Genomic DNA, 12,334 nt, shown 5'->3' with positions numbered 1-12,334 from the left:
TGTGTACATGCTTAAAGGTACATGTGCCCATGGGTATGAGGGAAGTGGGAGTCTGTGTATTGTTCGAAGTTGTGTGTGTGCTGTGGTGGGTGTGTGTGAACATGTGTGTTGTGTTTGAAGTGTGCAGTTTTGGTGCATATCTATCTGCGTTCATGCAACTGTGGTGTGTGGATGTGTGTGCCTGCTGCTCAGCAAGTGTTCGCTGAGCACCTACTGTGTGCGAGGGCAGCAGTGAACCAGTGAAGCGCACCCATTCAGCCCTTTCTCTTATGGGAGGAGACCGATGGTAACAGGCAGTCATATCTTTGTGCATGCACAAGTGCTCCTGTGTGTGTCTGCATGTGGGGGATGTGCTGAATGTGTGTCCTGCCACCTTGCAAAGGCTCACTAATCTGAGTGTGGCTCTGGTTGTATGCGTGTACACAGGGCTTCACATCCAGAATCTGTGGTGTCTCATGTACTGCTGGTCCTCTGCATGTAGATATTCTCTTTCTTGTATGTTGTATGAGGTTCTCATCTGTGACCCGAGCTGCAGTCCAGAGGCTCCAGTGGGAATTGGCATCAGGAGGGCTGAGTGGTGATGGCTGGGGAGGTTGAGGCGGAGTAGTCACACCCAGGTTGGGCATCCAGTCCTGCCTGGCACCTAAGCCCCTGCCCCTCCCTGCAGGCCCCACTTTGGCCCCATTGCCACCTGCGATTCCCCTGCACTGTGCTCAGACCCCCTACGGTTGCTGCCAGGACAACATCACTGTTGCCCAGGGTGTGGGCCTGGCTGGCTGCCCCAGTGAGTACCCGAGCTCAGCCCTGACCCACAGCCACGTGGAGACATGCGACTGACTGCCCTGACCCTGTCTTGCCCTGGCCTTGCAGGCTCATGCCAGTGTAACCCACACGGCTCCTACGGCGGCACCTGTGACCCAGTCACAGGTCAGTGCTCCTGCCGCCCGGGTGTGGGGGGCCTCAAGTGTGACCGCTGTGAGCCTGGCTTCTGGAACTTCCGTGGTATCGTCACTGATGGCCGGAGCGGCTGTACCCGTGAGTGACAGGGCCCATGGTCAGTCCCTAGCTGAATGCTCCTGCCTGTCCACCCTGTCCCCGTGTCCCTTGTCCCATCTGGCAGGAGCTGGGTCAGGCTCCGGAGCCCATGGAGAAGCCAGCACAGACCTAAGCCTCCTCCCCCTGCCTCCCAGCCTGCAGCTGTGACCCCCGGGGCGCCGTGCGGGACGACTGTGAGCAGATGACTGGGCTGTGCTCCTGTAAGACTGGGGTGGCCGGGCCCAAGTGTGGGCAGTGTCCAGATGGCCGTGCCCTGGGCCCTGCTGGCTGTGAAACAGGTGAGGACCAGATCTGGCACTGCCCCAGGCCCCTCTGCTGGGGGGTAGATCTGTCGTAGGGATGGGGCCTCCTGAGCCAGTGGACTCTCCTGTGTCTGTGCTCCAGACTCTTCGCCACCCACGACCTGTGCTGAGATGCTTTGTGAGTTTGGGGCATCCTGTGTGGAGGAGGCTGGCTCTGCCCACTGCGTGTGCCCAACACCCACCTGTCCAGGGGCTGATGCTACCAAGGTGAGGGATGGGGAATGTGGAGGGTGGCAGGAGTAGGGCGGGCCCTACCCTCTGCATCTTTGCCTTGTGCCTCAGGTCTGCGGGTCAGATGGAGTCACTTATGGCAATGAGTGCCAGCTGAGGACCATCGCCTGCCGCCAGGGCTTGGAGATCTCTATCCAGAGCTTCGGCCCCTGCCAGGGTGAGGCCTTACCCACTGCCCCAGACTGACCAGGAAGGCCTGACTGTGCTCTGACCCTAGGCCCTGTCACCTGGGTTCTCCTCTCCTCACAGAAGGCATCACTTCTGGTCCCCATCTGACATCCACATCTGTGGCCCCCTCAGCACTTGACCTGAACAAGGCACCATTGCCGCCCCCCAGCGCCTTGCCCCTGGCTCCCAGCAGTACCCGCCACAGCCAGCCCACTTCTCGAGCCTCATCACAACCTTGGACCATGGCCAGCATCCCCAGGACCACCGCAAGGCCAGTGCTGACCATGCCTCCCATGGCCCCCTCCCCGGCAGCCAGCCTCGTCACCTCTGCCTTCGGCGAATCTGGCAGCGCTGATGGGAGTGGTGACGAGGAGCTGAGTGGTGACTTGGAGGCCAGTGGGGCTGGCTCAGGAGGTGAGCATGGGCTCTGGGACCTGGGGGCAGAGCCCAGGAGGGCTGCACCTGCAGCTGGGCTCAGACTGTACCTCCCCAGGACTTGAGTCCCTGGAAAGAGACAGTGCTGGGACCCCTGGGCTACCCATGGAAAGGGCTTCCTGCTACAACTCGCCTATGGGCTGCTGCTCAGATGGCAAGACACCCTCCCTGGACGCAGAGGGCTCTAACTGTCCTGGTGAGTAGGGGTCCGGGGGCCAGGGTGGAGTGTGAGGCGTGGTCTAGCCATGGCTAGAGACGCCATCTCTCCTCCCAGGCCACAGGCCTGCCCAGCAGGTGGGCACCCAGGGTTTGTGGTCTTCTGATTTTATTAATAGCACACATGTGCCAGTGGTCCTGGGGATTCAGCACAAGCACATACATGTGTGTTCTCGGCCCCTGCACACGCGTGGGTGCCCAGGACCCCATGGCTAACGTGTTTTTCCTGTTGCAAGCCGGCCTGGGGCACTGCTCCAAGGAGTCTGCCTGGTAACCAAAGCCAGCCCTGCCCTGGGGTCCCCACTAACCTCATGACCATCTGACTAACCGCCACCTGCCCTGCACCCTGCGTGGCTTGCTGCTGGGGCCTATGCCCATGGCTGGTTCAGAAGCCAGGCAGGTGCCAGGCAGGACCTCACTGGCCCCTCCTCTGCAGCCACCAAGGCGTTCCAGGGTGTGCTGGAGCTTGAGGGGGTCGAGGGGCAAGAACTGTTCTACACACCGGAGATGGCAGACCCCAAGTCTGAGCTGTTTGGGGAGACTGCTAGGAGCATTGAGAGCGCAGTAAGTGTGGGGCTGGGGTTGCAGCCCTGCCAAGCCACCAGCCTTTCTCTAGGACTGACCAAAAGAAGTGCTGGGGGGTGGTCCCCAGCTCCAGCCTGGGCAGCCTCCCAGAGCCTAACTCACTCCCCACCAATAGCTGGATGACCTCTTCCGGAACTCGGACGTTAAGAAGGACTTCCGAAGTGTCCGCCTACGGGACTTGGGGCCAGGCAGCTCAGTCCGGGCCATTGTGGAAGTGCACTTTGATCCCAGTGAGCCCCCACCCTGGTGCCCCTGGGTGGGTGGAGGGGCACCCTAGGCTCCACCACGCTCAGGGTTGCTCCTCCCCAGCCACAGCCTTCAGGGCGTCCGACGTGGGCCGGGCCCTGCTCCGGCAGCTCCAGGTGTCCAGGCGCAGGTCCCTGGGCGTGAGGCGGCCTCTGCAGGAACATGTGCGGTTCATGGACTTCGGTGAGTACCTGGTCCAGCACTGCCATGGCTTGTTCCCTCCCTGTGCTCCACCTGCCCGCAGGGCCCCTGCTCCTGTGGATCTTAATGGTGTTCCCTCCCCTCAGAGTGTCCCCACCTTCCTGTCCCCCCCATCCCCGCACTGCCCTGGGGACCCTTCTCTTTCTGGGTCCTGATGGCATCCCCTCCCCAGACTGGTTTCCTGCATTCTTCACGGGAGCCACCCCAGCTGCAGCCACGGCCAGAGCCACCACGGTGGCCCGCCTGCCACCTTCAGCTGCAACCCCTCGGGCCCACTTTCCCAGCCACACAAGCCGGCCCGTCAGCAGGACCACACCTCCCCCGACCACGCGCCAGCCCCCCACCACTGCCCCTAGTCGTGTGCCTGGACGCCGTCCCCTGCCCCCAGGCACCCAGCAGCCCCGAAGGCCCTGTGACTCCCAGCCCTGCCTCCATGGGGGGACCTGCCAGGACCAGGGCTCGGGTGCAGACTTCACCTGCAGCTGCCCAGCAGGCACGGGGGGTGCCGTCTGTGAGAAGGGTAAGGTCTTCCATGCCAGAGAGGGACAGGGAGGCAGAGGGGGCCAGGGTGGGGTGAGGGGCGGGTTGGACTTTGTGGCCCCCATGCCCTTCACTGGCCCTTCCCTGTCTCCTGCAGCCCTGCACCCCTCCGTGCCAGCCTTTGGGGGCCACTCCTTCCTGGCCTTTCCCACCCTCCGTGCCTACCACACCCTGCGCCTGGCACTCGAGTTCCGGGCGCTGGAGCCCCAGGGGCTGCTGCTCTACAATGGCAATGCCCGGGGCAAGGACTTCCTGGGACTGGCGCTGCTGGGAGGCCGTGTGCAGTTCAGGTGGGTGGTGGGTGGTGGGGGTCAGGGATGGGTGTTGGGGCGGGGGACAGGGCCAGGCAGTGGTCCTGGCTCCATTTGGCTGTCCTGAGCACCTGCTTCTGCCCCAGGTTCGACACAGGCTCAGGGCCCGCGGTGCTGACCAGCTCCGTGCCCGTGCAGCCTGGCCGGTGGCATCGCCTGGAGCTGTCTCGGCACTGGCGCCAAGGCACTCTCTCCGTGGACGGTGAGACTCCTGTTCTGGGCCAGAGCCCCAGTGGCACTGACGGTCTCAACCTGGACACTGATCTTTTCGTGGGTGGCGTCCCTGAGGATCAGGCTTCCACGTGAGCATGGAGGAGGGTGGGGTGGCCCCAACCAGAGACCCCCCCCCCAACCTTGGCTCTGATCCCCAACTCTTGAGGGTGGCATCCAGTAGGTCCAGGCTCCCTGTGGGATAACACAGGGGTGGAAGGATGGGCGTGGACAATCGCTGTGACCCTGGCCTCAGCCCCAACCCTTGACAGTGACCCTGATTCTGTCCTGATCCTGAGGACCCAGCTGCAGTGTGACCACCAAGGAGGGGCTGGGCTGGCCTTGACCTTTAGTCCCATCACTTGACTCTCAGCCCAGCCCCCTCCTGATTCTGTCCTGTTTGTGGGACTGCCCATCTTGTGAGCACCAGGCTGGGGGTGGGGATGGAGAGCAGCCCAGACTTGCGGCCCCGACTGCATGAGGAACACCAGTGTCGTGGTTCTGACTGCATGAGGAACGCAAGTACCACAGTTGGCCGTGAGAGAGGATGCCTCTGGTCTCTGACCCCTGCCCCTCATCTTGGTGGCAGGGTACTAGAGCGGACCTCTGTCAGCGTCGGTCTTCGGGGTTGTATCCGCTTGCTGGATGTCAACAATCAGCGACTGGAGCTGAGCAGCTGGCCAGAGTCTGCGACTCGAAGCTCCGGAGTGGGCGAGTGCGGGGACCACCCCTGTCTGCCTAGCCCCTGCCTCGGAGGGGCCCCGTGCCAGGCCCTGGAGGCAGGCAGGTTCCACTGTCAGTGCCCACCTGGCCGCTTTGGTAAGGGCAAGACAGGGCTGGGTGCTGGGGGTCTGTGTGTCTGTGGGCAGGGCTCAGGTCTCCTGGAACCCATCCTGCCTCCATCCAGGCCCAACCTGTGCCGACGAGAAGGACCCTTGTCAGCCGAACCCCTGCCATGGAGCAGCCCCCTGCCGCGTGCTGCCCCAGGGAGAGGCCAAGTGCGAGTGCCCCCATGGCCGGGAGGGCAGCCTCTGCCAGACAGGTGGGGGCAGCGGTGCTCAGGGTGGGGAGGGTGGGAGGTGAGGGGGCTCCAGGAATCAAAGCCTAGAACCCTGTGTGACTCTCTCCTGCCCTCACAGTCTCAGAGCCGGAGGACAACCAGCCATTCCTGGCTGATTTCAGCAGCTTCTCCTACCTGGAACTGAAAGGCCTGCACACCTTTGAGCGGGACCTGGGGTCAGTGGGCAGAGGGGTGGAAGAGGGGAAGCACCCCCCAGCCCCCATCCAGCTGTGAAGTGAGGGGCATCAGGTCACCCACCTGCCCTCCTGTGGCCCCAGGGAGAAGATGGCGCTGGAGGTGGTGTTCCTGGCTCGGAGCCCCAGCGGCCTGCTCCTCTATAATGGACAGAAGACAGATGGCAAGGGCGACTTTGTGTCCCTGGCACTGCACAATGGCCTCCTGGAGTTCCGCTATGACCTGGGCAAGGGGGCAGCGGTCATCAGGTGGGCGGGGGCGCTGCAGGGGGCTGGACTGGGCCCCATGCTCACTGTTCCTGGGGACCCTGGCGGGTAGACCGTCAGAGCCCACCGTCTGTTCACGACATCTGTTTTTCTCCAGGAGCAAGGAGCCGGTGGCTCTGGGTGCCTGGACCAGGGTCTCCCTGGAGCGAAATGGACGCAAAGGAGCCATGCGGGTTGGCGATGGGCCTCGCGTGCTGGGGGAGTCCCCGGTGAGTCAGTATCTCCTGGGCCACCCCCCTGCTCCCCGCCTCCCTCCTCCTCCTGGGAGGCGTGCAGCCCCCGCCCCACGGCTGGCGCTCACTGGACTGTTTTTTCTCCCCTCTGTCCTGGGCCTCTGTCTGTGTCTCCTCTCTGCTCCCACTGCTCTCTGGTCCTTGCTCTGCAATCCCCACCCCGCTCGCTCTTCGGATGTCAGAAATCCCGCAAGGTACCGTCTCTTCTCATCCTGCTCATCCATCTTCTGCCGCCTCCGCCCCTAGAGTAGCTCCTTCCCCACTAAGCCCCCACATCGCGGCCACATCTGTGTGATTAATTGTGTCCACCATGCTGGAGGGCGCGGGGTGGGTCACCACAGGCGGGCGGGCCCTGGTTTGGGGCTCGCATCCTGTTCCTGCTGGTGGGTAGGCTTCACCGCCCCTTACCCTGCACAGGTGCCACACACCGTTCTCAACCTAAAGGAGCCGCTCTTTGTTGGGGGGGCCCCTGACTTCAGCAAGCTGGCCCGAGCAGCCGCCGTGTCTTCTGGCTTTGATGGAGCCATCCAGCTGGTATGTACGGCAGGGGTGGGGCCCCGGGGAGCCCAGGGTCAGTGGGGGGTGGGGGGGCGGCAGCGAAGCCCTGGTACAGTCTCAAGGAAGGGCCCATCCGAGAGGGGGCCTCTGTCCTCTGGGCCGGAGGACACAGGCAGGACAGAAGCTGTCATGCCCCACCTCCCAGGTCTCCCTGAACGGCCACCAACTGCTGACCCGTGAGAACGTGGTCCGGGCCGTGGACGTCTCGTCCTTTGCAGACCACCCTTGTACCCAGGCTGAGGGTCAGCCTTGCCTCCATGGGGCTTCCTGTCTTCCCCACGAGGCCTCCTATGAGTGCCTGTGTCCTGCGGGCTTCTCAGGGCTGCACTGTGAGAAGGGTGAGTGCTGCCCACGTGGGCCGAGGCTGGACATGGGAGGGAGCCTGCCAGAGGCTGCGCTCACCTCGCTGTCTCTCAGGCTTGATTGAGAAGTCAGCTGGGGACCTGGACGCACTGGCCTTTGATGGACGGACCTACATTGAGTACCTCAACGCTGTGACCGAGAGGTAGTATGTCTCCTGGAGCCGGGCACCCCTCAACCCTCCGTCCCATCTGCCCAGCTGCACCGGACCATATGCGTGACACTCCACACCTGCCCCTGCTCTGAGCCCACCTCTGCCCCTCTTCCACCCTCCTTCCTTCTCACTGTCTCTGTCTCTTTGCTTCCAAGCGAACTGACCAATGAGATCCCAGCGTAAGTAGCCACACCTCCACTCTCACCAGTAGTCCATTTCCTGGTCCTCTGCTCCTCTCCCTCCCGGCAGCACATCCCAAGGGCGAGGATAGAACTTTCCATCCCCAGTGGAGGAGGATGGGGGTTTGTGGGGTGCTGCATGGGGCTCAGTTTCCTAGTTTGGAAGTAGAGAATCACCCTTTCCGAGATGTGTGTTGGATGCCAGTCTACCCCTCCACCCCTGCAGCCAGGCCCCTCACCACAGGGCACCAGCACGGTGTGCAAGCATGTGCACACCCACATCTGTGTGCACACAATGCAAATGTGTCACAGTGTGCATGTGAGTCCATGCGCCCCCATGTGTGCACACATGCATGTGTGTGGGGGCCCAGCCAGGGCCCTCGGTCACTATTCCATGCCCCTCGTGTCGGAGCTCTTCCCTCTGCACCTGGCCTGGGCCATGCGCACCAGCTCTGTGTCTGCCCACGTATGTGCACGTGTGTCACTGCCAGGCCTCTGGGGTGGGTGGGGCCGATGTTTCTCCACGGATGTTTGCTCCTCCGCCTTCCATTGGTGAAGAGGGGGTGTGGGGAGGGCTGCTGCTGGGTCCTGCCCCACCCTGCGCTATAGCCTGTCTGCCCCGCTGCTCACCTGCCTCCCTCTCTTCCTGCTTCTAAGCCCTGAAACTCTGGATTCCGGGGCCCGTCCCAGGTGAGCAGTGGCCCCTGGCCCCTGCTGTCTGCCCACTGCCTTCCCATCTCTCTGAGCATCTCTGTCGATCTCTCCCTCTGTCTGTCCACCTTGCTCCTCTGATCGCTGACCTGGCCTTACCATCTGTCTCTCGTCTCACTGGCCATGTCCACCACCTGCCCACCGAGCTGCTCTGGTGGCATCACTGCCCTTATGGCCTCTGGAGTCATCCCCCTCACCTTCCTCCCTCCCCTGCCCCATCCCCACCACCCTCCCAGAGGTCCTGACCAGCTCTCTGCCCACTAGTGAGAAGGCACTCCAGAGCAACCACTTTGAGCTGAGCCTGCGCACTGAGGCCACACAGGGGCTGGTGCTGTGGAGTGGCAAGGCCACGGAGCGGGCTGACTACATCGCACTGGCCATCGTGGACGGGCGCCTGCAACTGGCTTATGACCTGGGCTCCCAGCCCGTGGTGCTGCGCTCCACCGTACCAGTGAATACCAACCGCTGGTTGCGGGTCAGGGCACACAGGTCAGCAGGGAGCCCGGGGCCACCAAGAATAGCAGCGGGTGGTGTCTGGACTTGCCCGGCCAGGGCATGCCTGGCCACTCGTGGCCAGGGTAGGAGTTTGGTGTGTGTGTCGGGGGGAGGTCTGGTGGGTAGGGCTGGTGGTGGCCCGACCTGAGGTCACTGCCAATGAGGAGGGAGGGAAAAGAGGGTACAGGAGAAGCAGCGATGGCCAAGAAACCCCTGATTTGAAAAGGGAGTCCCTGCTCCGCCCAGATGCTGGTCTGAGTCTGGCTGCCCCTCCAGCAACGCTTTTCTCACAGGAAGTCCCCCTGTCCTTGGCTACTAGGTGCTCTCCTGGGGTTGGTGCCGTTCCATCCTGGCCCCCAGGGTGACACTGGGTGACAGTCCCCAGGGTGTGGTGCTGGGACGAAAGGGATGGGGGTCAGGATCTGGAGCCCTGACAGCCTCCCTCCACCCACGCCCCAGGAAACAGAGGGAAGGTTCCCTTCAGGTGGGCAACGAGGCCCCTGTGACTGGCTCCTCCCCACTGGGTGCCACGCAGCTGGACACAGATGGAGCCCTATGGCTGGGTGAGTGATTGTGGGGGAGGCCAGGGAAGGGGTAGGCAAGGGTCTCCGAGGGATAGGTTCCGCCCCCTGGGGCTGGCAATTAAGAGGGGCACTGTATCAGCCCCATCCAGGACAGTGCGTGGGCTGGCTGGGCTGGGGTTGGGGTGGGGTCCTCCCCTCCTGTCTCAGCCCCTGCTGTAGCCAGGAGGGGGTGGGGCCAGGAGGCTGGGGCACACCTGCTGGCCGCCTGGTCTCCCCAGGGCACTGACAGCCCTCTGGTAACTCACCTAGTCATTTAGCCTTTCTGCCTACCAGTGCCCAAACTGCCCGTCACTGAGTCACGGCCTGGGGCCTTTCCTCTCTCTTCCTGCAGGTGGCCTGGAGAAGCTGCCCACGGGCCAGGCCCTGCCCAAAGCCTATGGCACAGGCTTCGTGGGCTGCCTGCGGGACGTGGTGGTGGGCCAGCGCCCAGTGCACCTGCTGGAGGACGCCATCACCAAGCCAGAGCTTCGGCCCTGCCCTGCCCTGTGAGCCACGCTGCAGCTGGTGCCCACCCTGTTGTAATTATTTTCTATTTTTGTAAACTTGTTGCTTTTTTGATATGATTTTCTTGCCTACGTGATGGCTGGAGGGACTGCTGGCACGGCCTCCCTTCTAACCAGGCAGGCGAGCTGCAGAGACGGACTTGGTGCCGAGGGACTCTCAGGGTCAGGAGGGTAACTCTGCACATGGAGGACTTAGCTCACTCAGCAGCCTTGGGATGCGACCCTCTGCCTCAGGACACTGTGTCCTGGCCTCTCAGGCTGTGCCTGCACAGTGTCCACTTGTGCTGGCCCCTGTGTTCGCCAGCCTGTTGGCAGACCTTGCATATACACGTTGCCCACATTCCCTCTGGCGAGGCCTGTCCCTAGAGCAGCAAGGCGCTGTGGGGTTTGGAGGGGCCCTTCCTCTGTGTAGGCTGGGGCCTTTCTGGATTCCAGCTGAGCTGCCCCTCCTCCCTGCCTGTGCTGGGTGGGGCCAGCCTCACCAGGGCTTGCTGAGCCCGGGCCTCATGTGCCAATCCTGTGAAACAATGTCATTGTTGGGGCCATGCTAGCCCCTCCCTCCAGCTATGCCCACCCATCCCAGGGCACTGGAGAGCAGAGGCCAAGCCCAGGCCGGTTCAGGGTACCCTGGCCCACGGCTGGCCCTGCCCATCTACCCAGCCACCCTAGACGTGGCTGTGACCCCTTCCCACCGCCCAAGTCCCCGTGAGGAGCCCTGAGAAGGAGCAGGGCCACTTGTGACATATGGACTGCTTGATTCTGTCCAGCATCCCCTCTCAAGGATGCATGTCCAGGCATGGCCACCAACCACAGAGTCTTTATGTATGGATTTTATTTGACACCTGGGGTGGCGGGCCTGTTGTCTTTCCTGTCCTGGCCCGAGGACAGCTGAGGACACCACATAGAAAACATTCTGTCCAGTTTGGGGGTGAGGAGTGGTTGTCCTTATCCAAAAGTGACCAGGAGTAGACTGGGTGTCTTACCAAGACCAAGGAGCAGGTGCAGGGGTGGCAGAGATGGCTGCGAAGCCAGAAATGCCTTAAACTGCAATGTTAGGTCTCATCTGGTCCCGTCCCCCCAGCTGCCCACACCTCTCGTGGTTGGGGTGGCAACCCCAACCCTCTCACAGCCAGGCCTGGGCTGTCAGGCTTAGAGGCTGGAGGAGTCTTATATGTCCTGTTACTAACTCCAACCTGTGTCTGTGTCAATCACCATGAAATAAAGTCTGAACACTTTCAACAGGTGCTTGTGTGTATCCACACCGATGCCACTCCCCTCAGCCCTTCCTGGCCCAACGCTCTCCCACTTGGCTGGTTTCTGTCCTGAGAGCGCCATGATGCCCAGCTTCATGGTGGCGTGCAGGCTTCAACCTCCTTTAGGTGGCTCTGGATGGAGGAAGGGTGCTGGGTTGGGGGCTGCTTTTGGCAAGGAGACCCTGCACAGTGAGTGTGCGCACTGTTGTGCGTGGGGCTGGCCAGGTGGATCCATGAGGCCTGCACCCCAGGTAGCCTCCTTAGGGATGGCAAGTCCTGCCATGTGTGCATATTTGCACACATATCTGCCTACATCTGTGTGTCTGAGCACAGGGTGGGAAGAGGAGCTATGAGGACAGCAGGTTGGCTATACTAGGGGGCCTGTGGGGGAGTCAGGATGGGGTGGGGGGAACCCTGGTGGGTGGGGATGGGGTGGGCCTGTGCTGGGCTGGACATGGGGTGGAGAAGACACTGACTGAGGTGCTGAAGCACCTAGGGGGGCCATCCTGCAGCATCTGGAGTGGCTAGGTTTGAGGAGCTGAGGCCACCTGAATGGAATCCACGAGGCCAAGGGTTACCAGGCAGAGGGGAGTCTGGGCTGAGGCCAGGCACACTGGGGAGTAGGTGGCTCTGCTTGGTGCTGAATGAGGGGAGAGGAGACCTCCATGCTGGGAGGACCAGGAATGGGTGCTCTGGGAGCTGATGCTTCCAGGAGGGGCTCTCAAGGCAACCAGTGCTGAGGGTGCCGGGCCTTCAAAGTTGTCAGGAGCATGAGGAGGAAGAGCTCAGGGTGGGGATTTGGGATCGGGGTTGCAAGCAGCAGAAGGTTCCAAGCCATGGTGTGGTGTACCACTCCTGAGAAGGGGAGGGGCTGGGGTGCTGGGCAGGCGCTGAGGCTCCTAATGGGGATCCCAAAGTTAGGAGCTCAGGCAAGGAAGGGTGGAGCCCCCACGCGATTGGCCAGTGGGCACCGGGGACAACTGGACCTGGCAGGGGCATCTGTAGCAGGAGTAAAGGCCCCACGGTCAGAGAGGTGTCAGCATTGCCTAGGAAGAGTGGCACAGGTGGGAGAAGGGAACTTAGAACGGAACTTAGCAGCGCAACATAGGACTGGGTAAGACGAAAGGGCCCAGTTATCAGGTGGGCTCCCACCTCCGCCCCTTTGGGGCCCTCTCTGGGACACACGGCGGGTAGGGCCTGTTCCGCCCGCTTCTCTAGCTCCCAGCCCCTCCCTCCAGGGTGTGGGGAGTGCAGCCCCTCCTCCCTCAGGACAGAGGCGGAG

General features: G+C 62.5%; 1 protein-coding gene across 4 annotated transcripts in view; it reads left to right on the top strand.

Annotated features, from left to right (window-relative positions):
* Positions 1-11,034, top strand: part of AGRN (agrin) — a 39,332-nt gene extending 28,298 nt beyond the window's left edge. Inside the window, exons 13-37 of one of the 4 annotated variants that reach the window (XM_055582575.1) lie at positions 668-784; positions 871-1,035; positions 1,191-1,334; positions 1,441-1,565; positions 1,641-1,746; positions 1,890-2,171; positions 2,251-2,388; positions 2,845-2,972; positions 3,109-3,223; positions 3,303-3,422; positions 3,613-3,960; positions 4,078-4,270; positions 4,378-4,593; positions 5,091-5,320; positions 5,409-5,543; positions 5,641-5,737; positions 5,840-6,004; positions 6,120-6,231; positions 6,438-6,449; positions 6,673-6,789; positions 6,959-7,151; positions 7,231-7,318; positions 8,482-8,706; positions 9,172-9,275; positions 9,628-11,034. In XM_055582575.1, coding sequence (XP_055438550.1) covers positions 668-784; positions 871-1,035; positions 1,191-1,334; positions 1,441-1,565; positions 1,641-1,746; positions 1,890-2,171; positions 2,251-2,388; positions 2,845-2,972; positions 3,109-3,223; positions 3,303-3,422; positions 3,613-3,960; positions 4,078-4,270; positions 4,378-4,593; positions 5,091-5,320; positions 5,409-5,543; positions 5,641-5,737; positions 5,840-6,004; positions 6,120-6,231; positions 6,438-6,449; positions 6,673-6,789; positions 6,959-7,151; positions 7,231-7,318; positions 8,482-8,706; positions 9,172-9,275; positions 9,628-9,785 — 3,833 coding nt within the window. In that variant the 3' untranslated portion in view covers positions 9,786-11,034. Of the gene's footprint in view, positions 1-667; positions 785-870; positions 1,036-1,190; positions 1,335-1,440; positions 1,566-1,640; positions 1,747-1,838; positions 2,172-2,250; positions 2,389-2,844; positions 2,973-3,108; positions 3,224-3,302; positions 3,423-3,612; positions 3,961-4,077; positions 4,271-4,377; positions 4,594-5,090; positions 5,321-5,408; positions 5,544-5,640; positions 5,738-5,839; positions 6,005-6,119; positions 6,232-6,437; positions 6,450-6,672; positions 6,790-6,958; positions 7,152-7,230; positions 7,319-8,481; positions 8,707-9,171; positions 9,276-9,627 lie in introns of all 4 variants that reach the window. The other 3 variants (XM_055582573.1, XM_055582572.1, XM_055582574.1) reach the window with 3 other exon arrangements.
* Positions 11,035-12,334: the final 1,300 nt, after the last annotated feature.

This window comes from Bubalus kerabau, chromosome 5, assembly GCF_029407905.1.
Source record: "Bubalus kerabau isolate K-KA32 ecotype Philippines breed swamp buffalo chromosome 5, PCC_UOA_SB_1v2, whole genome shotgun sequence".
Taxonomy (NCBI): domain Eukaryota; kingdom Metazoa; phylum Chordata; class Mammalia; order Artiodactyla; family Bovidae; genus Bubalus; species Bubalus kerabau.
Note: the sequence above shows the minus strand (reverse complement) of the source record. Positions and strands in the feature narration are given on the sequence as shown.